This window comes from Stylophora pistillata, chromosome 8 (assembly GCF_964205215.1).
Source record: "Stylophora pistillata chromosome 8, jaStyPist1.2, whole genome shotgun sequence".
NCBI classification, from domain to species: Eukaryota; Metazoa; Cnidaria; class Anthozoa; order Scleractinia; family Pocilloporidae; genus Stylophora; species Stylophora pistillata.
The window spans coordinates 6,800,606-6,827,500 of record NC_142526.1 but is presented as its reverse complement, the minus strand read 5'-3'; the positions used below and the strand labels follow the sequence as shown (position 1 = coordinate 6,827,500).

Below are 26,895 nucleotides of genomic sequence, written 5' to 3'. Positions count from 1 at the left end.
AAGTTCCTCGACACCAGGCTCCTCACTCGCGAGTTACTGCGGCTAGATCTCGTCAAAAGAGCTATCAACATGATCAAGCGACTTGTCACGCAACGAGGGTTTGGTATTGCGTGACATCCTTACGGGTCAGGAGGAGATTGTTTGAGGACCAGTCATTATTCATTCCCTTAGGGGAGGCGGTTGAGAGATTTTTACGAGGGTCACATAGTTTTCAGGGAAAATGAAGAGTGGATCATTTGTCGCCTACAAGGTATAGAGGAGTAATCATATCGGAAAGCTGACTGGGAAGAATATTACGGAGCTTTATGGGGGCTTCAGGTAATTTGTACTGTGACACAACCAAAACCCTCCCTAGCGAACCTCATGTGACGAAGTTTGCAAATTCAGGAATGGAATGACCACAAGATACTCACACAACTGGAGTCAGACAATGCCAAATGTAATAAATTGGGCCGTGTATCTTGGACAGCGGTCGACCAAAGAAATTCACTCGGTGAAAATGCCCGTAAGGTAGCTGTGGCAGTTCTCCTCGCATCCGCTCTCCTTTGGTATTTTTCCATGGGACTCGCCAATAAACTAGCGCAACCTTCAAGATGTAAAAATGTGTATAGAATTTAAGCAAGTAAAACTGATGTCCACACTTAAGAAGCTTGTTATACGACGAGTGAAGATATAGACGGTTAGGTAGAACACGTAAGAACGCGAGGAACGCTCTTCCACTCGCGTGGAATAAAAGAGCCAGGCCACCCTCCTCTCGAGTCATGAGCTACGCGCTCCTATTCTCACGCGGACATATAAATCAAGCGATCCTCTCGAGTCTGGAGTCACGCGCCCCTCCTTTCGCCCCTCCACACGTTCCTCCTCTCGCACACAACACGCTCCTCTTGCTCTAGCCTCCTCTAACCCAAAAAATGTATCTTTAAAAACATTGTAAAAAATGATATGACTTCTGTTTAGCAAACTAGCTCTTAAATTGCCTTCGCTGCTTGTCAACGCAGCGAGCAGGATTTATTTTCTTATTTGTTGTTATTACCAGCGATATATCAAATCGAGATGAACTACATTAAAACTTTGACACTTGGTCTGCTGCTTTTACGTTTCAATATCCCAGTGAAAGTAATCTGAGAGACTTTTTAAGTGAGTGCCCTTTTTTTCTCGTAAGGTCAAACGAAAAAAAAATTACTTCTGATTTCATTCACTCTGCAGAACTCCATAATCCTTCATAGACGATGTAAATATTGCCCCTTTGACCTAAATTGCAAGATACTATACTGCGAGAAAGAAAAAAAGTTTTCCCGCAAACGACTTTGAGTAAAAGGCTATCTATTACATAATAATATTGCATTTTAACCACCGCAAAGCGTTGTGGCGATCGAGGACATTTCTTGCTAAACGCGTTCATCGAAAGACACATCTCACAAAACGGTCCAATCTCATCTCAAAAAGCACAGGAACCTCTAATAGAGTGGGAAGCTCTGCTACCTCAAACCTATAAAATGATACCCATTACCTCTTATTGGAGAGAAAGGACAGGATGTTTTCTTAATTTTAAAAAGATAGACCCATCCATGTTGAGGTCGTAGGGTCACGAACTCCCGATGATTTTTTTCGCCTTAAAAAGCTCTGAATATTTAGTGGTTTGCAGTATACATGACAGGTCACTGAAACTTGGGCCGAAATTGTCGAACGTGTGTGCACGCGACTCGCGCGCGCGTGCTTTGAAATTAAGTAAGTTTAAAATGTCGTCAACAAATTACGCAGATTTTTTTTTTTTGACATATAGGAGTTACTTTTAGAGGAGTTAAAAGTTTTGACTCGGAGTTTTTCGAGGGACAATTTTTCCGGCGGTGGTTAGTATTTACCGTGTTTACGGTGTTAACCAATAAACGTGTTTGTTTGATTTCCGTTTCGCTACCGAACAAATATCACGTGTTTGCGCAAATGATTGTTTGGAGGTCACCAGTCGACAAGTATCATCGTATCGCGTCGCGCACGACAAAAGCTCTAAGTCGATACCGCACAATTAATAAGAGATTCATGTTAACATCGATATAATTTGATTTAACGTCCCAAGCTTTTAGCGACGCATTTTTTCAAGATCGACGAAAATTCTATTTGTTAGGCACAGCCTGAAAAACTTCCGTGCTCGTCAGTGCAGTCTGCGAACCGTGCTTCTTGGACTCTCCTGTTTTAACCACGTTGTATATCAAAACGTTACGTCGGAAGGTGATTGTTTGGTAGTGATTCGATGGAGTCAAGGAAATAAATCAAGCAGATAAAATATACGAGGTACTTCAGTTATGTACACTTACCTGAATACTTCGATAAAGTAGCGACCGCGTGAGGAGCAGCGCTACAAGGACGGAGGAAAGGAGACCAAATACCTTCCACTCTTCGAACATTCTGAAATCCTGCGCCAATGCACTCGATCGCAATTGACTGTCTTGTAGCAAGTTCTCGGTTTATTCCGAAATTTTAGACGTGCGAGAGCTCCCAACTTCTCCAAATGACCATCGGCTGCGATACTTTTTCAGCAAAATTGCCTGTAAAAGGGAAATCTTATCTTCTTAAACCAATCACGTCACCCGAGTTTCCTGGAAAGTTTTCACCGGAACTTTTTGAAAACTCGTGACATGTTAATCACCATGTTTGTCTAAAAACTTTTTATCGTAAATTTTCTTCGGTTTCGACAGTCGAATTTATAATCATTTCCCGAAAATAAACTAATGATTGACAATTACACAAAGACGTACGGGAAGGGGGCAGGGTTAAAATGTGAAGGTATCTAGGTGTGAACGCAGGATGATACTGAGTGGAACGTTCCATCGAACCGAAGGCAGTTCTTCACGAGCAGACGGGACGACATATTATTAACATCGGTAGCCAATTATGAGCAATTCTGAGGCTGTTCTGAACGCTCAAAAATTTCATCAGCTATGATCAAAATAAAGGGCCAAAAGCTTTCCATTTTTCGAACATTCTGAAATCCTGCGCCAATGCATTCGATCACGATTGCCGGACTGTCTTATACCTATTACTCAGTTTACTTAAGACCTGCGAGAGCTCCCAGCTTCTCCAAGTCACCATCGGTTGTAATGCCTTTTCCGGCCGCAAAATTGTTTGCAAAAGGGAAATCTGATCTTCTTAAAACAGCCATGTCAGCCGAGTTTCCCGGAAATTTTTCACCGGAACTCTTTTTAAAACTCGTGACATGTTAATCCCCGGGTTTGTGTAAAATTTTTTGTTGCAAATTGTCTACAGTTTCGACAGTCCATCCTTATAATCGTTTCCGATAATTAACTGTTTACTGTTCTGAACGGTTAAAAATATCAAATAAGACCAAGTGCTTTCCATTCTTCGAATATTCTGGATTCCTGCGCCAATGCACCCGATCGCGATTGCCGGACTGTCTTGTAACTAGTGCTCAGTTTATTCCGAGATTTAAGACCTGCGAGAGCTCCTAACTTCTCCAAATGACCACTGGTTGCGATGCCTTTTTAGCAACATTGTCTGCAAAGGGGAAATCTGATCTTCTTAAACAGCCTCGTCAGCCGAGTTACCCGGAAATTTAATCACCAGAACTTTTTTGACAACTCGTGACATGTGAATGACCAGGTTTGTTTAATGTTTTTTCTTTTTGCCAATTGTCGACAGTCGATCCTTATAATCATTTCCGAAAATAAACTGATTACTGAGAAACACACAAAGACGAGGGGGTTTAAATGTGAAGGTATCTTACAAGTGTGAACGCAGGTAGATGCTGAGTGGAACGTTCCATCTAACCGAAGGAAGTTATTCAGAAGTTAGTTGGTTGGAGAGTCAATTATGAGCGCTTCTCAGGCTGTTCTTAACGGTGAAAAATATCAGCTTCAAAAGAGAACCGTGATTCTTGGTATTAGCCCTGGTAATCCGACTGTTACAAGGCGGAAACCCTCGAACGATTGTTCGACTTGGCCAAAAAGACCTCAGAAAGGGTGAGTTTATTTGAACAGATTCATCTGAGAGAATAACGAGAAACGCCTCTAAAAACATCATCTTTGTTTTGCAGGTCTTTCTCTTTATCCCGGACAAAATATCCGAGCATAATTATCTTGCTGTAGGTTCCAAAAACCCCGAGAAGTCCGCGCGCATTAAAGGAAATCGCTTGCGAAACAAATGCAGCGAAGCCATTCAAAGAAGCGGCCTCTGCGATGTGTCCCACAGCTTCATAAAATGGACAGAGGAGGTGGAAATCTGCCATGAATATAGCAAAGCCTTGGAGAATATCAAGAACCTGTACGAGGTGAATGGTGACTTCCATAATGACGTTAGAGAATCTACCGTGGCGGCATTAAGATGTCTCAAAAACGGCCGCGAGAAGGGAGGTTCCGACAAGGAAAACGAATCTGCTCAGACAGAAAATAAAGTTGATCTGGATGAAGGTGTGCAGTATCTTCTAAAAGAGCTAGCTTTCTTCTTAGCAGTGCCGAACATTTATGCAGATTGCGAGAGTTTTGTGTTTGTGTATCATCGTCCCTGGCCAGTTTTAGAAAGGTTCTTTGGTGGTTTTTATGATGGTGTTGAAAAGTCATCTTTAGGTTTTTTCGTTTTTGAATAACTTTTTTTAGAAGCGATCATTAAAGTCGAGGACAGCATTAAACAATGTTTAAGATAACAAAAGAGACAAAAATACTTGAAAAAAATAAACTTTATTTAACCACACTCAATCAGCAGTTACAATGAATATAGATATTTTGAAAATTCGACACACGGTATGTTTATACATGTACACACAACATTGCAAAAAGCTGTCGCAAGATCTTTTCTGACAAATAATAAATTATCTGTATCAAATGCAAGGTGTGTTGTCTCACTGACTCCATGTACCGATTGCTCCACTGCAACTGACACTTCAAATTTTCTAAAACATTTTCATCTCTTTGAGACATATTTCGATTGCAAACCTTTGTATACGCGGTCACGTACTGCCATTTTAAATGCATCAGCAATGACATGAAATGGAATTATGTCCTTCGCGAATTGATAATGTAGCGAGTTTCATAAAATAGTCGTGACAAAACGAATAATCAAATTAAATAACATTTGAATAACCGTTCGCTTAAGCTTTCCACTCGCACTTCAACTCCTTTTTTTAAAACCTTTTGAGCCTTGACATAACTCATTCTTAATTGTCTTAATTAGGTCGAATGGAAATAAACTGAAATTTCCGGCTTTTGGCACAGAAAATGCAAGTATATTGATAAGATCTCGATGGTCTGAAACAGAAATATCTTAATCGTTCTAATGAGGTTCAAAAGAGAAATTTTCTCTTTTGATATTTCTAAAACGGGTGGAAAGTAAAAATATCGAAATCGTGGAACCGTTTCGCCTTTTATGCATAGCTCTGCAAAAACCGACCTTGGTGTATAATTTCCCTTGGGAATATTTAGGAGTACGTCACAGCATCTTAACATAGTTTTGCGTCATTGGAAGTTACCTTAGAGTACAATAAAACAGAATATCGGAGTAAAAATACTTTAGAGATGGTCACTCCAAGGTCGAAAAGGAGCAAGCATGGACCCATAAAAAGCGAGATGACGGCGAAAGATTGAAAATGATGAAACGAAAAAATTCATCTTGGTTATTTTTTTTTTCAAGAAGCACGAATAATCCTTTCAGATCTGTAACGACAGTGGAACGGAACTCTCAGTCATAACTATTGTTTCATACTTCTCGGAAAACTCCCACGCAGCTAATAGCAGTTATTTTGTCCATTTCAACGAAATTTCCTCGAACTTTGACCGCATTTGACACCTTAAAAGTGATACATATCAAATAAATTAGTTGCGAGAACAACTCCAGCAAAGTGAAAAGTATTTTATTCTCGCACATGCCCGGACTCATCTCTGCACACAGCCAAGACGCGAATCTCGATCTTCTGTTTGAACTTTAAGACTGGGTAGCTGTGGCCGCAACACGGCAGGGATGGAAATTCCTTGGAAGCTCTATCTTTCTTGTTGGTTCCTTGGCGCTGCAGTTCAAAGCGCAGTGTTCTTTACCTTCAATGCAGCAGATTATTTCAATTACTTTTTCCCAGATGAGTACAAACCTGAAGTTTATTTAGGAGTCACGGTTGGTGTCGGTGCAAGCTTTGGCGCGGTTTTGACGGTATTTTTTCAACCCAAGAGAAGCCATCTCACTGTACTTGTTGTCACGCTAACAGCTTCTGCCATTCTCTTGTTAGTAGAGGTAGTTATTACTCCTTTGAATGCAAACGCTCTATCCAATCCAGCTCGATTTGGTTCAGTGACTGCTGTCGTCTTTTTGGCAACCGTTGTTCAAAACATCGGTGGCGGAGCTCTTTACGGTTTCGTTGGAAAGCATTTCCCTACTTTTGGAATTCACGCGGCACAGTCTGGCGGCGTTTGCGCTTTCGCAGCGACGTTTATCATCAGATGCATCTCCAAAGGCTCGTTTGAACATCTACAAGACAGGAATAAAGGTTTTCGTCTCAGTGGATACTTATTTGTCGCGTTGGTGGATCTGATAATTCTTATAGGGTGCTGTCTCATCGCCATCTTAAGCGCGCGCGTCAACTCCACTACGCGTGCGCTAGGGGGACGTCTAAACACCTCTCATGATTACAACGAGCATCAGCCTTTGCTCCGCAGCGATGATTACAGCGACGTCTCCCGGAAAAGAGTCATCAGAAATAACTGGGCTGCACTTGCAACAGTTTGCCTGACTCTTGTGATATCTAACTCTCTATTCCCGGGCATCACCTCTCAGTTCCACGGAAACTACAACTGCTCGTCTTCTACTCACAACCTCACCGTGTCATCTGATGATGATCCAACCGCCCCCGTTTCACCGAGCAGCGGATTAAAGTCTAGCGATCAGACGGGCTGGTTTATCGTCATTCTCTTCGGCTGCTACTCAGTTGCAGACGCCATCGGAAAAAATCTTCCAATTTTGGGAATCTTCTACAACAAGAAATCGATCCTCGGCAATTGCTTGGTTCAGCTTGTTATTGCTATACCGATCCTGTTAATTTACTTCGAGCCATGTGATCGCAAACTGCAAGCTAATTGGGTGGCGTATCTCACAGTTGGTCTGCTCGGATTGGTTAATGGCTACGGACTGTGCGCTGCCATGATGCTCTTAGCCCCAGGCCAACCAGAAAAGAAACAAGAAGAGGGCCTGGCAACCAGCATCGGCTATATGTTTTTACAAGTTGGAATTCTTTTCGGCATGGGGGTTTCTGTGTTTCTCGTGGACTTCGTGTTCGAAATAACCAAGCACTGAAAGCGAAAAACCTAACAGGCGGGTAAAACGCGGGCGACTCTCGCTTTTGCGCGCGCATGATGTCTCACTCGTGCGTGTAATATAATTTAAAAAGAATAACATGGAAATTAGTTTTAAAAAATAACACAGAAATAGTACTTAACATGTTCTCTTTCTACCTTAGCCAACGATCTCTTCCATTATTGATCATTGTCTTAATCAAATAAATTCAAGTACTAAAACTGAAACAGAAACTGAGTAAGCTTATTTTTAGAGTTTAATAGCACCAAAACCAATACTTGATATAACAGGCACTGTGATAATACAGATCGTGTGATTTGCTCTCTAAACTATTGTCAGTTGCAAAGTTGCCAAATTATTTGCGAAGTATTTTCTTGTTTAAGTGGATTGCGCATGCGCATGACTGTGCCCTCCACCCGCAGCACCCACACCACTTCCATTTCCCTACACAAATTTAGCGAAAATGTAAAATCTTGGTCAGCCTTAATATTGATAGCCGCGCAGAGAAAAATCCAAGTAGCAAGTAAAACCTGGGTTTAAATCAAATCCAAAGAATCCCTACACTCGTTCATCTTGACTTTTCAAACAAACTGATGCTGTTCGCGCCACCATAAACGTTTTATTCATGTTAGAGAACATTCTAATCTTCTCTAACGCTAAAACCACTTGTCTCTGGGGGTTAGACGCATCCTTAACAACCTAATATAGCTTTGAATAACTCGGGTAACGACATTTCATGATGTAACCTATTCAGGCCCATTTAAACGGTGTCAACATTTGCTTCAACACGCATTCAACACTTTATTGAATCAAATGTTCAGTGCGTTTGAACAGGCCGTCCAACATAGTTGAAAACGTGAAAAATGTTGAAATTTGTTGAAAGCGTGTTGAACCAAGTTCAAATCGGTTCAACCTTTCAATCAACATCGATTCAACTTTACCTTTGTAAACCATTTGAAAGCCCTCCAAGCGACTTTGTTTTTGCGTCCAACATTTGACCAACATCCGTTCAACTCTTGTTGAACGAATGTTGGTCAAATGTTGATTTCGTTTAAACGGGCCTATCAGCATACGTGTATAGAACTTTGAATACGAAAACAATTCTGTACGAATATATTGCTTTCAATGTAAGAAAGAACGCTTGGGTACGAAAATACCATTGTAAATATTCCTTAATAAATATGAAGCAAATTAACACATAGTCATTTCCTGAAAAAGGCGCCTGCAGACTCAGCGGTAGAGGTAAGTCACGTGACGGCCATCGGGAATTGTAACGACGTGTATTCCTCACTTCATTAACCAATCAGAGAAGATAATTTGAAAGCGACATCGGATGATCTTGGATGGTTTGCAATATCCGGCCGACTATCGCACGCGAAGAGATTCTGTTAGGTGTAAACTTCTACCTCCAAAATAAAGCTCTACTGTATAAACAGTTTCGACAAGCCATAAAAGTTTTCAAACTTTCATAACCTACATTAAAGTCTTAATTAATATTTGCGCAGAGTATACCATTCGACAGTTTTCGGCCCCGCCCGCATTTCCATCAAAATAAAGCTTTTACATAACCCGCCCTTGACTTATTGCTAAACTACGAGGCTGATAACAACGAACACAGCCTCTTATACCCAAGATACTTTGCGGTAACTAATGTTGCTTGAGTTTTTCTTGGGATTCCACATTATTGTCATTTTGTTTTTCTTTCAGCGGGAGTTTTTCTTCCTTTGTTTCCATCGACTCCTGTTTATCCTCCGCCGTTTCTTTGTCCACTTTTTGCTGTATCGTTTCTATTTTTTCTTGGTTTTCTTCCCTGGAGTGTTTCTTCTCCTGTTTCTTGAGTTCCTCCTCCATTGTCTTGCCCATGTGGGTGTAGTAGTTTAGAGCCTTTCGAACTGGCGCAATGAGTGGCTCCTGGAAAAGACCAAACGCATTTTTTAGATAAGAATAATGAAGTGAAACCGGTTACTAATCGCTGTGAGGGTAGAGCCCATAAATAAACCTGTTACCTCTAAAACTGGGAAGAGTTGTCCAAGAGCCTCAAACAATGGTATCAGCACAAATCGAATGAAGCCTATCTGAGCTGACGGTTTGGTGACCTGCAACAGTCCATGCAAAGCCGGTAACGTTAATCTACCAATCCCCTAAAGGCAACTGAAAATTAAACCGCTGTTCTTAGTGAATGGATATTGCAAGCTGGTTCCCAATCTGGCGCAAGTTACTATAGAAGAACATAAACAGAACAAATTTATTACAAGGCATATCAACTACGACATGACAGATAACCTTGTCTCTGTCCATGAATGGTGCCACTGGCAGTCCCTCTAGCTTTTCAACATCACTCTAACGAGGAAAGAGAAAGGAAAAAGCGATTTTTCTTTAAAGATAGTTTAACCCTCTGCATCCTGATACCTTTTAAAATTCGTGCTCCTCCCACGCCAACTGGCAATATGTTTTCCCGCGCTTTCACCAGGCACTAAGTTACAAGCTTTTCCCGCGCTTTCACCAGACACAAAGTTACAAACTTTCCTGGGCTTTCCCCAGGCACCAAGTTACATATTTTTCCCGCGCTTTCACCAGACACAAAGTTACAAAATAATTTGAATATATCAACAAAGTTGAAATGGTAAATGGGCCACCGTTACGATTATAAAAACTGACGTTTCGAGCGTTAGCCCTTCGGAACGAATAGAGGAATTGTGGGTTGTGTGTGCTTTTAAAGGCACAAAATTGAGCTACGTTATTGGTGGGAACATGGCAACGAGAAAAACACGAATAAATTAGTGGATTGAAAAGCGTTCGTTGATACCTGTGGGAATCAGACTGCCAGTCTAAATCCGACCGACCGGCAGTCTAAATCCCACAGGTATCAACGAACGCTTTTCATTCCACTAATTTATTCGTGTTTTTCTCGTTGCCATGTTCCCACCTACAACGTAGCTCCATTTTCTGCCTTTAAAAGCACACACAACCCACAATTCCTCTATTCGCTCCGACGAAGAGCTAACGCTCGAAACGTCAGCTTTTATAATCGTAACGTTGGCCCATTTATCATTTCAACTTTGTTGATCTATTCAAATTATTTCGTTACCCCCACCGACGCAGCCCCAAACAGTTTATTTAGAAACTATCAGCCTTCTTTCAAAAAGTTACAAACTTTCCCGCACTTTCACCAGGCACGAAGTTAAAAACTTTTTGGGCAAAGTTACAAGTTTTTCCCACGCTTCCCTTTAATTCACTTCTGTTATACCATTACGCACGTCAGTTTTTAGCACTGGTTTCAGTTTTTCCGCTTTTTTCTTCTGATTTTTTGTCCCCAAAACGATTGCCATTAAAACAAGAACTACTGCGTTCGTTCCTTTTTTAAACTAGCAAACCAACCTGAATAAAAAACTCTTGTAATAGGCAGTCCAACCATGGCTCCGCGACCTCCATTGGTCGGGCCTCATTAGAAACATCTGATACCTTGATCATAATCTGCATCAACTGTAATAAGAATGGAAAATAAACTAGTCAAGACCAATTCTTTGTTTAAGCAAAATACAGATCACTGTGGTAAAAATTCTTAAGAAGGAAAAAAAAAATAAAGAAATTAGAGAGCTTTTCGATTAAGTGTCGTCAAATGAAATTACAAGTAATTACAACGGCCAATCAGAAGAAAGGAAAATACCTTGAAGAGCCAATGAGTGTTTAAAGTAAAAACAACCAAAGAGCGTAAAGCACAGGAAAACGCGGGTAAACAAGCCGTGATCGGTTTTAGTTTTGCATCTGCTTGGTTAAGAGAGTGGCGCGGAGTTTTCTGGACCAATCACAGAGCGAAGTAAAACAAAAAGAAAAAAGTCTCGGATTCTTTCGACACTCGATGGCAGATTTATCTATTGGAACCAATAAATTAATTTGCAGCAAAATAAAGAAAAAGAATGGCAACTTGAACATTCCTCTAAAATGCCACCTTTCCATTTTGGCATGTAAACAATTTAATGCGTTTACACACCCACGTCCACGTAACAAGAGTATGAATATTAGTTCAAGCTGTTCTGCTGTCGATATACCGCGTTCTTGTTCAAAAATGTCCTCTCACCATTGACTTGTGAGCTTCATTTTCAAAGTTAAAACCATCAGCCAACATGTCCTTGAATTTATTCAGTATTTCGTTATGTCTTGCCATATCCGTTGATAAAATACACCTACACAAAAATTGTGAAAACAGCCACACATTAGCTTAGCAATAAAAGTTTCTAGGAAAATAAAACAAAATCGTCAATAGGCCATTTTACAGTGGTGTACTTAGTTGCCAAGCCTTTGATTCAGAGTGAGGCTAAAGATGACCTTGTTGTGATAGAGGCCTGTATCTCGTTAGCATGATAACAAAGTGATTTACATTTGAAAGGCAGCAAGGTTTGTATCATAACAAGGTCATCCCTAGCCTCACTCCCATAAAGGCTTGGCAACCAAGCACACAACTGTAAAATGGACTATAGATGCATTGGTTTTCGTGAGTAGGAGGAAAATATTAAAAGAAAAAAAAAAAAAATGGAGATGCGTTTTTCAATTGACTACAGTAGGGCTTACTTGATCATTGCTTCGCGGAATTTCCTGAAAACATCTTGGCTGACATTCTTGAAGATATGACAGTGGGGCTATAAAGAAAAATAAAATGGCCACTTTTAAACTGTCCCAGACTTGTAGTACGGATTGCACCATTTCACTGAAGAACAGCAAGCACATGGCGATAGAAATTATGGGAAGTGACTTGTCTAATAAAGGAACAGAAACATTACTATTCTCTTGTACTGATACAGCTATAGTGAAAGCTTAAAAGTTATAAATACAGTGGCAATAGCGACGGATTTTCCTTGTATCCCAACAAATTAAGAAGATGAGGGAGTTGTGGGGGGGGGGGGAGGGGGGGACGCGTCAATTCAAGAGGGGGCGCTTTTTTGACACTCTAGTTAAGAGGTGTGTGGGCTTATTTGGGTGATGGCGCCCTGTATCTGAATTTTACATTTTCTTAGAAACATAACTCCTGTCCACAGTCATGTCTACCTGAGATATGATGTCAAATGCTACTGCACAATGATGGTTTTCCAGTGGCGAGATATCATTGTATCGTATGGCCAGCTCTGTTCTGGCATTGACCTGAACAAAATTAAGAAATTCATTACATATGCGGGTGGTCGGTGCAAAAGAGCAAACCTCTATCCATATTGAGTGGCTTCCACAATTGTCATAGGTAGCTGTTATCGAGAAAAAGTCCACACAAATCTCACAAAAACACACTTTTCCAGACAGTAGTAGTTGTCTATAAATGGCTTACCCCAGGATGGGGAATAGGGGAGGTGGAAAGGGGTGTTGACCTCAGGGGAATTTGAACATTTCCCACCATTGAGTATCTATTATATGTCACAATTCTACCCCTGGGGACAGATTAGTTTTAATCAAGTGAATTCCAAGATAACAGACTTGTTTCATTTCCAGCTTCATATGATCTTCCAAGACAGCTGCAAAGTTAAAGTCCCAAACCTGAGGCATTGCATAAAATTTATGTCAAAATTCCTGCCCTAAGGTAGGCACATAATGCATGAAGCCATTTTTAGCTTGTGTCCCACCTGATATGCATTGTTATAGCCTGGGTGGTCCAGGTCATGACACAAAGCAGATGTCAGCATCACAAGAACATCCACATTTTGAACCTTGCCTGGGATTTGTGTCAACCATATCAAGCCATACATCTGAAACATATTAAGCCATACAACTGAAACATATTAAGCCATACAACTGAAACATAATTATTAAGCCATACATCTGAAACATATTAAGCCATACATCTGAAACATATTAAGCCATACATCTGATTTTTGTTCGAAAATCCAGTGCCACAAGAAGATGGGGTCATTGGTTGTCAGTTAACTTTAGTGCAGATATATGGAATGGTTTAGACATCTCACTAAGAAATGTAAACTTACTGCCTGCCTTCAAACGTGGCCTGTCCAAATTTAATTTTCAATTTTAATTGACTTCTGCTAGTATCACTTTTGGTTCATACTTTGTGATTAGTATTTTTAATTAGTTCTTAGATTTAGCTTTAGTTATTTGTTGCTATTTGTATTTTATCTTTGTATTAGTATTTAACTTAAGAGGACCCTCCTGTAAACCACTTTTGTGATGTTGGCATCCTCATTAAAGATTATAGTATTAGTATATATATATATTAGTATTATAAACACAAACGACAGACAACACATGAAGTTCACTATGCAACACAATGTTTCTCCACATCACAACTTCATTAAATGAGAAAATCATATTGAAAATAATTTAAATTTCTGCATCTTTACTTATCATCTGTGTCACACAGAAAGCATGGCGATGATCCAGGAGGATTTACATTTATGGAACAACAAACAAACTTAACATTCATATATAACTGTTCTTGACACTCTTACAACCACAAGTGCTGAGATTGATATTGAAAATAATTTAATTTCCGGGGAATTTACATTGATTTCATGGAACATCAAACAAACTTAACATTCATAACTGTTCTTGATACCCTTACAAACACAAGTATTGAGACTGATATTGAAAATAATTTAATTTCTGCATCTTTTCTTACCATCTGTGTCACACAGAAAGCATGGCGGAAGTTATGAAAAGGTGTCGCATTGTAATTCCTGAAAACCTCAAACAAGAAGTTTTGAAGGAGGGGAGTCTGCCAAAACAAAAAGCAAGCATTATTTCATAAGTTAAAAATAAATTAGTCAAGGCTCCAAAAAACACTCTCTCATTCTCTATTTGGAAACCTCATTGATGATCCAGGAGGATTTTCATTTAAGGAACATCAAACAAACCTAACATTCATAACTGTTCTTGACACTCTTGCAAACACAAGTACTGAGATTGATATTTTTAAAATAAAGTTGACTAGTAAGTAAAATTACCTCGAGGTTAAATATTTCCATCAAGTTTAAGTCTTTGTACATCTGTTGAAGGAGGTATAACATCTCTGCATCTTCCCATTGCCTGTAGAAAAAAAAAAACCTTAAATCTAGAACCCATGAAAACAAGATTTTCATATGTACTTAAGCAAAAGTCATCACAATTGTAGAAAAAAGCTGTCCTATAGCCCCAACTTGTTCAAGTAGATATCTAGCATTCTTGTAATGCCTTGTCTTGTGTATTTACCATTATACAATGAATATATGAAGTTCATATATTTTGAACTGCTGTATCAGATACATATAATGCATGATCCTCACAGTAGAGAGCACTATTTATGCAATAGCAAAAATCAGACCTAAAAAAAATCAGGCCTGTACGGGATCCCGTACAGGCCTGATTTTTTTCAGGTCTGATTTTCGCTATTGCATAAATAGCACTCTCTACTGTGAGGATCGTGCATCATACGTATTTACCATTATGTTATATACTTTAAATAAAAACCTGTATTTACATTTAATTAGAACTAAATGTGGTTATTATATGTACAGCTGCGAGAGTTCCTTATTCCCTACCAATTATCAAAAGAAGGTTTCCTCAAGAGGTTTCTTGTTTCATCAGTAAGTTCTGCATTCCTACAAGGAAAGGAGAAAATGTCCAACTCACATTTATGTCCATATAAAGAGCCCTTATATCCACTGAAGGTCTTAATCTTAACACGGCATTAAATATTAACAAATAGATAACTTCTAAGCTGCCTTGTGTCTGTTCAGTAATGGAGCACAAAAGATGTCATAATGTCTGCAGATGCAGCACCATTGACATCATCTCTGATTTATTATTATTACCATTATTGTATGTAGACCCATGGCAACATGGAATCTACATGTTTTGTATAAAAAGCAATATTCTGTTTATGGTAACATCATTTATGCATCTGTCCTCCAATGGCAGGGTTCTTGCACTTTTTCAGGAACCCAATAGTCCATTTTACAGTTGTGTGCTTGGTTGCCAAGCCTTTGAACAGGAGTGAGGCTAGGGTTGACCTTGTTATGATATAAACCTTGCTGCCTTTCAAATGTAAATCACTTTGTTATCATGCTAACTAGATACAGGTCTCTATCACAACAAGGTCACCTTCAGCCTCACTCTGAATCAAAGGCTTGGCAACTAAGTACACAACTGTAAAATGGCCTATTCAAGGACTTTCAAGGACTTTTAGACCATTTTCAGGGACCTTGGCTCTCAAATTCGAGGACCTTTTGCATCAAATAAGAGCTAATAGCAATAAAAAATATTGCTATTAATTTTATTGTTAAAAGTAACAGATAAAAGTCCAACAAGCCTGACTTCAAGTCTGCACATTAGAGTGATCGCATGCTAGGTACCCAAGGTTATTTTTAATGCACCAATCAGGTACAAAATATATATAAATCACATGTCAAACATCATAATGCAATGCAGGATTTGAAAGGAAGACTTGTTTTCACGATTTGTGCTAGAAATTTACACTTTCAATGCCGTAAAGAAAAGAAAACTTCGACTTTGATTCATCTGCCCTTATTTTCAAGGAATTTTCAGAAATTTTCAAGGACTGAGTCTAAATTCAAGGGTTTTCAAGTCCTTGAAAATAAAAAATTAAATTCAAGGACTTTCAAGGATTTTCAAGGAGCACAAGAACCCTGCAATATATAAGTAAGAACCAATCAAAATAATACAGAATTAATTCAGGTTATCATGCAACACTGGATTTCCACTTACGACATTTTTTTAAATTTCTCAAGCACAGAATTCAGTTCAGTGGAAGTCCTTCTTCGTAAACTGTGTTTCTCAGATGATGGTCTCTTGGAAGTGCCACTGAGAATGAGAAAAATCAATCATTAGTATTATCAGCTCATTCTCTCTTCTCGCCAGAAATTGAAGCATTTAGTAAAGGCAGAGTTTATAATTGTTTTTACCTTGACATTTCTTTAAACAGGCCTAACCAGCTAAGGTGTTCAACACTCTACATGGTGAGAAAAAAAATATCTTTTTTTTAAAACTAAATTTGGAAGTAAAGATAACTTTATAACCATTAATTAAATTCCCAGATAATATCCATACATTATCCAGCAAACAGGTAATGAGAATACTCAAACTCATCAGGAAGAAGTCGCTAAGTACTTTGATCTCACACCAAATTCTTGTCACTAATTTACAAGGAAATGTGTAATATCTAGAGGGGAGAATCCACAATCAGCTCTTGGGGGTTAAAGAGCTAAAAAGAGGTAAATAAATCTTTGTGTTATTTTCTGTTGTTGTCGACATTCACTCATTCATCCAAAAAATTTGATACAAACCTCAAGCTTTTCTCTAAAAGAATCAACTTTCAGTTTTATATCTTGAACAACTGAAGATGTTTCTCCATTTTCTAAGACGAAACTTTTTTCCAATGCCTGAAGTCTGATGCAGTGAAATGGAAAAAAGCAAATGAAATAAGTAACACAATATAAAATGCACCATCTATTGTCAGGGAGATTGGAAGCAGTACCATTTGAGATTTCCATGTACATTTAGATAATTAACAACATACACATAAATAAAAAAATTAAAAAATAAATATGGAACACAAATTTTCTTGAAAGCACAATGTCTAGACATTATGGCGCGTATTTACGGACAAAAATGTACATCGACATTCGTTGTTCAAAGCTTCATTATTGGTTCAATATAGGACCCAGATCGACATTCAACATTCATACGGAAACGTTTAACATTCAAGCGAACATTCAATATTCAAGACAATTCGTCATTCACGCTAACATTCATTACTCGAACTGAACTTCTACATGCGTGCCAAAGGATGATTATTATCAATTCAACTTTCATGTCAACATTCATCATTCATAAAAGACTGGGACCCAACGGTCCCTTTTACTTGGGGGAGGGAGTGGCTACCAAGCTGTTCATTTTTCAAAGATTGAGGCTGATGCAAGAGAGGTGTTTACGGGACGAGTGGAATCCCTCCTGAATCTTTTCGATAATCATGACAGCATAGATTATTACAGAGGTGATACCTTACAGACTCGTGCAAATACATTGTATCACCACGCTGTCCGTCTGTGCTCGTTGGGTATTGTTGCCCATGTAATAATCTCTCTTAGTAAAATTGGTGTGATCCAAATTTGGTTTTGCCCTGTAAGATTCCGCATTCTGTCTCAGTTGCAGAACTTCCTACTGCTTGCTTGAACAACTTCAATCGCTGTAACTTTTTATCCTTGAAGCTGGCTTGTTATGGATTAAAGGTATTAAGTGTAAATCAATGTGTAATTTGATAACTTCATCTCCTTTCACACCAGAAATGATTTTATGTGAGTCATGTGTTTCCTCTACAAATAGTATCTTGCATTAGTTTTGACCTCTGCAAGTTTTTATCATACCTGTGTCCTTTCCAGGATGGACCAGATTGGCACACTGAGTATGATTGTTTTGTTTTGTTTTCATGCAGTCTAACTGTTAATTTAGGAACCGCCTCCCGGTTAGCTCAATGGATAGAGCGCTGGACTGTTGTGCGGGAGGTCGAGGGTTCGAGCCCCGGCCGGACCAACACTCAGGGTCTTAAAATAATTGAGAAGAATTTGCTACCTTTCTATAACATCAAGAAATGGTTAGATATTCTAGTCTTCTCGGATAGGGACGAATAAATGGAGGTCCCGTCTCCTGCAGGGTTGGGGTAGGAGACGTTAATTTCCCACACACGAGATTACTGTGTGATGGATGTCCTCCCCTGGGGTGGGATGGGTGGGATATAGGGCGCACTTAATTTGGAGCCTCGCTCTGTTGTGCGACCCTCACCACACTCTGGTGAAAGTGATTAAATAAATAAATAAATAAATAAACTTTAGGGAATATCAATGATGCTCTTAACTGTCTTAAATAACAGATGGAAGTTGGTAATTCCTGGTGGAGTTGATGGTTTTTCAAGAATTCCTGTCCATTTGAGGTGCTCTGGAAACAACCAAGCAAGTACTGTTTTGGAGTTATTCAAAGAGGCAGTTCCAGAATATGGCTTACCATCAAGAGTTAGAAGTGACAAGGGTGGAGAAAACACTGAAGTATCACTCTTTATGCTTTCCAATCCACAAAGAGGCCCAGGAAGGGGTAGCATGATTACCAGGAAAAGTGTACATAACCAACGGATTGAGAGACTTTGGAGGGATGTCTACTATCAAATTACATTCTTATATTACAATCTTTTCTATCACATTTTTTAGATCTAGACAATGGTGTGCACATGTTTTGTTTACATTATGTGTTCATCCCTCATACAAACAGAGATTTGGCTGGCTTTGTGGCTGCATGGAACAGGCATGGAGTTACATCAGCTGGAAATCAACACCATTGCAGCTCTGGATGATGGGGATGAATAGTGTTGTATATTCTGATCTTGTAGTGGCACAAGAAGTATTTGACGAGGTGTCGTTCAGGGCTTGATTTGTTCTTGATTTGTTCATTAGGCAAGTACATGTAAGAATTTCATCCAGGCAACTAAAATTCTGTCAATGTTGTACAGTATACAGCGCAACCAATTTATTTGTATTCCTGAGGGAATTTACTAACAATTGTTTTTAAAGTAATCAAAAATACATTTAACACTTTTTTCAGCTCGCCAGAAAAAATCAGATTTGCTTATTCAACATCATTTGGCTAACATGAATTTCATGATACTTAGTGAAGACAATGTTAGATTTCTGTTTTGCAGCAGAGTGCAAACAGAAAAGGAACCACTTCGTACAGTAATAACATTTTACTTTTCAAAACTTTTTTAATGTGAATTTTTTTGGAATTCTCCCCCAGGGAGATTTTGTCCAGCATTTACTCTTTAATTATTCAGCTCAGGTATAGCAGTACCTAGCAGGAAGATTCTATGTCACCCTCTCCTTCTGTAAATAGAACCAACTGATTAATAATCCACTTTCTTCAAATTCTTATCATTTCAGTCATTTAAAATAAAGCTATGCTGTTAATGAACATTAGTATCACAAGGAGTATTGGCAGATTAAGTAGCGCATTCTTTTCTGGGAAAATGTAACGATAAAAATCAATTTCTCAAAATTCCAAACAGTCATAAATTTTCTTGTTTTGACAAAATTTGGGAAAAAACTAATACTTTTCATGCAGACGTCCTCTGGTATAAAAGTTTTATCAAGTCTATAAATTTAAATTAACATGGTTACTGATATTCCAAACTTGTCAACCAAACAAATGCAGCGCCTTAAAAGTCAATTTATAATATTGAAAATCAATAACTGCTCTGAAATGGATGAAACAGCAAGTTATTGTGATTCGCTTATTTCTATCCACCCATGGACGTGTGTCTGGAAATGACTATGAACCACTTTGTGGTTTTCACCTTCCGAGAAATTAAGCCACAACCAAAGTTTTTTCAGCAACTTTAACCATGTGCAAAATGATCAAACAGGAATTATAGTAGAATTCTACTATTGTAGACTACTCAGGACTTGTACTTCACTTGTCACATCCTACGAAAACCAACTTTTCGTGCCGTAAACACCTCCCTGGCATCAGCCTCCATCTTTAAGAAAATCAACAGCTTCGTCACCACTCCCTCACCCAAACAACAGGGACCGTTGGGTCCCAGTCTTTTAAGAATGATGAATGTCGACATGGAAGTCGAATTGATAATAATCGTCGTCTGGAGCACATGTAGAAGTTCGGTTCGAGTAATGGATGTTAGCGTGAACAAAGAGTTGTCTTGAATATTGAATGTTCGCTTGAATGTTAAACGTTTCCGTATGAATGCAGAATGTCGATCTGGGTCCTACACTGGACCAATAATGAAGCTTCGAACAACGAATGTCGATATTTATTTTTGTCCGTAAATACGCGCCATAAGACATGACTATGACGAGATTTCCCATAATTTGATACTTTTTTCCAATTTGTTTTCATTAGGCAGAAGCACTTTTAAAAAAGTTATTGGAAATCACTCTCCTTACACAGCTTTATACATATAACCCTTTAAACATGTTGAGTGACCAAGACAGAATTTCTCCTTACAATATCAACACAATATCAAACAGACAAGTGATGAGAATGAAGAAAATATTAATTAGGGGAGTATGAGTTGATCCACTAATTAATTCTCCAAACTAACATCATAAGAATTCTATGGCAGACAGTGAGGAGAATTATTAAAATAAAATAAAATGAGATCTTGGGAGTTGAGGGGCTAATTAGGTTTAATTAAGTTACCTTGCTTCTACGACTTCTAGTGAACATCCTGACTCTGAATCTGGGAGAAACACAAATCATGCATTGAAGTGCTCACCGAGTACAAAATTTACAAGTACAGTGTTCAAATTGTGATTGAAAAGATTTCACATAGGGTGCAATCCAGTTTACATACACCAAGGAGAAGGAACAATATAAAACAGGGCTGTGCCTCAACAGAGCCTAGTTACCCCAAGTGCAGGGCTCGACACTAATGGTAGCCCACTAGCCACAGACTAGTAGAAATTCAGTTTTGGCCACTGGTTTTCAACTTCCACTAGCCAACAAACACGGGCCTACTATTACACTACCAAAGCCATGTAGACAATCGCTACAAATGGAGCTTGCTGAAAACTATACTAGATCGCACACACCAATTATCTTCCTCCTGGGCCCATTTCTCTGATGAGTGATCGCCTAAAGAAAGTTTTCGTACGGCTTAAATACCTGGAACGCCTGGTAAATTCTACCATTAACACCTTCTTACAATCAAGAATTGTTGGTACGCAGCCCACACAGATGCCCAAAGAACCAATATCCATTGTTCGTGTGGTCATACCTTTCAAAGATCAGAAATCTGCAAATTATGTTAAGAAAGAGCTCAAAAATCTTAGCATGAAGGTGCAGACAACTGTCCAGCCAGTAATTGTTAGCCGCAAAGTTGGCCAAGATCTTAAAGTACGAGAAATCAAGCCACAGATTGTCAACCAACAACGCGTCATTTATCAATTTCAATGTGACCTGTGTGATGCGGGTTATGTGGGCTATACATGCGGACACTTACACACACGCATGGATGGACATAAACGAAAGGCATCTTCAATATATAAACACTACCACGAACGGCACAGCGAAGTCCCGAAAGACCTACTGAAACGTTTTAGCATTCTGAAGAAGTGTAGTAACAAGTTCGATTGCTTGGTGAACGAAATGCTTTTCATCAGAGACTTAAAACCCACTCTGAACGTGCAAAGCGATTCAATTCGCGCAAAAGTATTATTTTTTTTAATTAGCTCGTAACATATTTATGCTAATTTAGTGTTACACCTTGCCACAAACTTTATATTTTTTATTTCTCCTTGACAATGGCGTCATGATGACACCGAAACATCGGTTTTTATCGTTGGTTTTAGCTAGTTTTTTTTTGTTTGTTTTTGTTTTTGGTTTTTTTTTGTTACCTCTTTCCATACTAATGGCTAATTACTTAATACATATAAAAAAATTTTTCAATCCATTCTGTCCTATAGCATTTTGGTCTATTCAATCCTATGGTCATTAACCTCTTTCTCCCAACCCCCCCCCCCCCCCTATTCCTCTTGTTTTATTCACCATCACATATGTATATCTCTCCAGTAATAGTATTATTTTTCTGCTCTTCCCACTTAATATATTCATTCTAAATATTTTTTACCACAAACCCTAATAACGTTTTACAGTAATCATGACAAAGAAATCAAGTACCAGAAAGATCAAAAAGAGGAAAATAGATGAAGGTGCACATACCAATCTCTCTAATGATGTGTCAAAGGAAACTGCTCAAGGGAATTTAACCTCAGGAACTCCATTGACCCCTCATCCCTCGGATACATCTAAAACAGACAACCAACAGACAGAAGAAGAAAATTAACAAGAAGAAACATCCTAAAATACAAAAACACAAGAAAGATAATAAAAAACCTAAACCTGATCCATCTTTTACGACTAGTATGCGTAAATGGAAATGAGAAACTATCAAATCTACCACCTTCTCAAAAAAACGAAAAAAGTCTCTTTTCAAAGTCCACCACCTATCAACTATAATAGAAAGAAACAAAGCCACCATCTACAATCTTCGATCCAGTCTTACTACTTCAGGTTTTGAAACCCACAACGGAAACCTTACTTACTCTACTAAAAGCAGCATTCAACTAAACACTACCACTATCATGCAAAGCATCCAATACCTTGAAGGCAAAAATACAGCACTCTTCAATAGAATCAAACAACTTAAAGATGAAGAAAAATCAAAACAACAAAAATGAATCCAACACCTGAAGAGAATCAAACAAAACCATGGCTACATCCTTTGCAGACACATCCACTCCATCACCACAAATCTACACAAATTCATCGATCACCTCCAAACTAGAGTCCAACTTTGGCCACAAGACACAGCTCTCTTACTAGAAAATGAATGCATAACCTCACGCAAATCACAACTATCAGCAGAAAAAGAAAAACTTTCTTCAATCAACAAAATTCACAATTTCACAAACATCAACCTTTCCTCTGACCTCACAGAACTTTTGAACAAAGGAACCAATTTTATACCAACCACAGATTCTACCACCATACCTAACATAAAGAAAACAATCTCTACAGAAGTCAACTCCGCTCTTAACAACCTAATCTACAAAGGAACCAATCCACTTAAAGCTACAAACCAATCAACCAGAAAGGAAACTACAAACCTCTTCCGCAGATACCACCCTTACACAAACAAAAACCCAGTCAAGCTTCTCCAAGAAGAACAGACTAGACCATATTTTAATGTCCACATCATCGATTATGTCCACAACACCATTTCTTACTCCAAGCAATACCTACAGTCAACCACACACTTACACCAGACAACTTACAGACTCCACCACATACAAACGTATTGACAATTTTGACCTTACCAAGACTATAACAAACTCCAACAAATTACTTAGCAAACTACAAATACGTTTTAACAAACTACTTTCAACCTCAACCAACAAGAAACTACTTAACACTATTACACAAGACAAACTTCAACTACCTTACATGAAACTCCTACCTAAAGTACATAAACTGACTGATACTGCCTCACCCTCAAACCTTCACAATCTAACAGGACGACCCATTATAACTGCACACAGCTGGATGACTTCTAACCCCTCACGTTTACTTGGTACAGAGCTTGACAAAAAATTATTTTACTACTGAAAGACATTTTTGAAGAATAAAACATTCCTTTTCCTTTAATTTACAACTCAACAGACCTTTTGGACTCATTTCACAACTTTTATGTTAACGATATTGACAATTTTACTTTAACGACTTTTGACTTCACATCGCTCTACACCAACATCTCACAATCAGACACCATCCGTGCCATCACCACCAGTTGCAAACTATTAAACCTACCAACCTTTAACAGAGACTTTTTACTTAATTTAAACAATTTTATTAACAACCGTAACTTTTTCTTTTCAGGACAGGACGTTTACCAACAAATCAAAGGGGTTGCTATGGGCAGCTACCACAGCCGGCAAATCACTGACCTGGTCTTGCTGCTCAGGGAATTAACTTTCTTTTCGGAACGTGACACCACTGGACTTTTCCTTTTTTGTAGATACATCGACGACGGATTTTTGTTGACAGACAAAAACAACATTACAGATATTATTAACCATTTATCCACTACATATCCTTCACAAATCCCGATCACTTTCACCACCAATTGTCATTCCATTCACTACCTAGACCTCACAATTTCCCTCAATTACCACACCATACTATATCACAAAATTCACCACCAAATTTACCAAAAACCCCATAACAAATACATGTACCCCCATTTCTCATCAAATCACCCACAACACATTTTCACAGGCATCATCAAGACTGAAACTGTACGATACAGCAGACTATCAAAAACCAAAGACATGCAATTACAACTTTATACAGAAACTCTTTTCTCTATGACTGACCGCTCTTGACTACCCCAACAAACTAATCACTAAAAACTCTTACCCCTGGCTACCTTTAGTTACCACTGTGACAAAAGATGACGACTCACCAAAACAAACCAATCCACTAAGAAATCTACAATCTACTACCGCAGCAAATACAACAAAACATGCATGAACAGACAAAATAGTACGCCACATGCTACACAAATACCTCAACATGCATATCCCCAAACTCACCAAAGCATACAGCAACACCACCAAACTGCACACCATGCTACTCACCAATGAGCTATTACACTCTAAAATTACCAAATAATAATAGATTTTAATGCCATTAAAAAAATATACATATATATATATAGAGTTCATCTATTTTTTTTTTCTGTATTTCATTTTTTACAGTTTATGGATTCCAACATGATCATTACATTCTTATACATTTATGTGCCTTGAGCTATTTTCAAACGAATCGCAACAAAATTCTCATAAATATAGAGAAGACATCCCTGATGTTCTTTTCTTAACACTTTAGTTCCATTTCGAGATTGTAGTTGACTATTAAAGCCACTATGTATAATTCTTAGGTAATTTATTAAAGAATCTACTATACTCTTACCTCATTATAATCTTTCGACATTTTTCAGCGATAATCTCAAAGAATTTTGTAATTTATCTTAGCTCATTATTGCATTTTAACTCATAATTGTATTTTGGCCTTGCTCATCATACTTATTTTCATGTATAATAATTCTTGTCAAAACTCGAATTTGTTATAATCGTACTATATTTCTATACTTATAGCCTTCCCTTTTTACGGGGCTTTCTCCGCGCTATCTCCACCAAAAACTGTCTTTTTGTTAATAACATCTGTTTTATATTGCAAAAGTATGCAGAACAATTTAATCCACTTAACTATTGGTATGCTCTATGCTTTATTTATTGTTTCACATCTACTCTAGCTATTGTCTACATTAATAGATTGGATACATCTACTCTAGCTATTCTCTACTTTAATAAGTCAATACAATAATTGTTCTCTTTCCGATCTTTAATTTATTTAACTCACCGTTCGACAACCATTCACAGCGAAGGTGGATCGATGCATCCCAACAGTTAATCACTTTCCACAGCCAGGTTAGAACGAAAGATCTCAACAATGGGTCCTCGCCCTCTTCCAACAACGTCCGATAACCTTACATCAACGTCTCCATTCAATTCCTTCTGCTGAAACACGTATTCATCTCCTTTATCTCTGGAAATAATTCATCTTCTAGACATCTCGCGGGCCAAAATCCCTTTTACGACGAAGATCGATTTAACACTCTTCATCAATTTCCCAAGAGCAATCGCGCGTTACTTGTACGTCATAAGACTCACGCAATACGATCACGCCATTCTGACGTGACCGTCCCAGATTAAGATCTTTCAACTCCGCTATTTCACGACACGGAGCCAGTAGCGAAAATCTTTTTTCGTCAGAAATATATATATTTTTTTTTTCATTGGATATTAAGGACAAGGTAGCTCCCTCTCATATTTCTTAAGGTATCTATCTTTGCTTTCTTCATATAAATAATGGCACACACCTTCCCTTTTGGTTCTGGCTCCCGTTTCGTGACACTTCCGTTCGGTGTACGCACACTTGAAATTATTATTATTTATGTTTTTGTTTTTTGTTTTTATTCATTTAATTATCTTTCTTTTAATTTACATAAGTATTCTCTTCTGTATTAGCACCGCATTCTTTGTTTCTCTACATGAGCATTGCATTCTCCTCCGTACTATCTCGGAAAAATATTGTTTTTTCAATTGTTTACATAAGTTTTCTCTTCTATTATATCTGAAATTTTCTTTATTTAATATACATATTTACTTCCCTCTATATTATAAATTTTTTTCCTTTTTTTAATTATTTTTTTTCCTTCGGAATAGGTTCCAATGACTCTCTAATTTACCACTATAATTGTGTAGTTTTTCTCGTTTTCTTTAACAAGGACTCGGCACGAGGATGTCGGGCATTGACCTGGTACCAGGTTAGAAACATCCTCGCTCGGTTGTGGTTTGCCTCTGACGACTCACAACCATAAGGAGCCTTGGTGCCGATGCATCCTTCTCTCCTCACCCGGCCAGTTTATTTCCATTTCTCTCCATCTTTGAACAACTTTCATAGACACTTCACATCTTCTTTCACCACTCCTCGATCCAACTCCTTATAATATAACATATAAAAGTCTTCTGTTGATATATGTATTTTATTAGCTCTTTACAGATCCTTCTAATTAGACAAAATTCCATATAATTTACCTTTATTGTTTTTATTCAACCCTAAAAGCAAATATAAACCTGGACCCTTAGCCCACACCACCCCAAAACATTTTAACATAACCCCTCACCATAAACTCGCAGGAAAAGTGTTAACTAGCTCACGTTCTTTTTATATGTCATCTATAATTTGAAATGCCTAACACAGTTCTTCATCACATCCCCTACAACCACTTATAAAGATGGTAATAGAAATCAACACTGCTCCTCTTCTACCTATATCCTTCCCATTCCTGCAGTCACCTGTCCATAAAAATAATTGTAAAAGGGGAATACTTTATTTTTATCAATATTCCTTTTTTCCTATGCTATCAATAACCCCTTTTCCCTTCCTACAGTCAAAAACAGAGACCCCATTCCACAAACCCTAAGCAAACCCTCA

General features: G+C 38.3%; 3 protein-coding genes, 1 long non-coding RNA gene and 1 pseudogene across 16 annotated transcripts in view; 3 read left to right on the top strand and 2 right to left on the bottom strand.

Moving 5' to 3' along the window:
* The window catches only part of LOC148724708 (cytochrome P450 3A19-like), a 5,789-nt gene extending 3,230 nt beyond the window's left edge, over positions 1 to 2,559 (bottom strand). The window contains exons 1-2 of the mRNA XM_088729792.1: positions 2,313 to 2,559; positions 414 to 586 (exon numbers count right to left, since the gene is read on the bottom strand). The gene's annotated coding sequence lies outside the window, so the exon portion shown is untranslated. The remainder of the gene's footprint in view (positions 1 to 413; positions 587 to 2,312) is intronic.
* Positions 2,560 to 3,825: 1,266 nt separating this feature from the next.
* On the top strand, positions 3,826 to 5,334 carry LOC148724707 (uncharacterized; annotated as a pseudogene).
* Positions 5,335 to 5,480: 146 nt separating this feature from the next.
* Positions 5,481 to 7,482, top strand: LOC148724706 (uncharacterized). Its single transcript, XM_088729775.1, has one exon. The coding sequence runs from the start codon at positions 5,965 to 5,967 to the stop codon at positions 7,282 to 7,284; it is 1,320 nt and encodes a 439-aa protein (XP_088585901.1). The 5' UTR covers positions 5,481 to 5,964; the 3' UTR covers positions 7,285 to 7,482.
* A 35-nt stretch (positions 7,483 to 7,517) lies between these two features.
* Positions 7,518 to 25,520, bottom strand: LOC148724705 (high affinity cGMP-specific 3',5'-cyclic phosphodiesterase 9A-like). Of its 13 annotated transcripts, none has more exons than XM_088729766.1 (19): positions 25,258 to 25,517; positions 24,429 to 24,490; positions 21,997 to 22,082; positions 20,941 to 21,381; positions 20,476 to 20,515; positions 16,560 to 16,662; positions 16,179 to 16,225; positions 15,982 to 16,077; positions 14,796 to 14,855; positions 14,223 to 14,304; positions 13,898 to 13,993; positions 12,891 to 13,013; positions 12,328 to 12,420; positions 11,854 to 11,921; positions 11,363 to 11,468; positions 10,663 to 10,767; positions 9,568 to 9,624; positions 9,291 to 9,380; positions 7,518 to 9,195 (listed from the first exon to the last, which is right to left on the bottom strand). In XM_088729766.1, exons 7-19 carry the CDS (start codon positions 16,184 to 16,186, stop codon positions 8,932 to 8,934), a joined length of 1,248 nt encoding a protein of 415 aa, XP_088585892.1. In that variant the 5' UTR covers positions 16,187 to 16,225; positions 16,560 to 16,662; positions 20,476 to 20,515; positions 20,941 to 21,381; positions 21,997 to 22,082; positions 24,429 to 24,490; positions 25,258 to 25,517; the 3' UTR covers positions 7,518 to 8,931. The 13 variants fall into 13 exon arrangements, with proteins under 13 accessions (XP_088585892.1, XP_088585893.1, XP_088585895.1 ...); XM_088729767.1 differs by having other exon boundaries at positions 20,941 to 21,070; XM_088729769.1 differs by having other exon boundaries at positions 20,941 to 21,052.
* On the top strand, positions 16,669 to 19,321 carry LOC111343199 (uncharacterized). Its single transcript, XR_015990466.1, has 2 exons — positions 16,669 to 17,504; positions 18,143 to 19,321. It is a non-coding gene; the product is annotated as an uncharacterized LOC111343199 (long non-coding RNA).
* Positions 25,521 to 26,895: the final 1,375 nt, after the last annotated feature.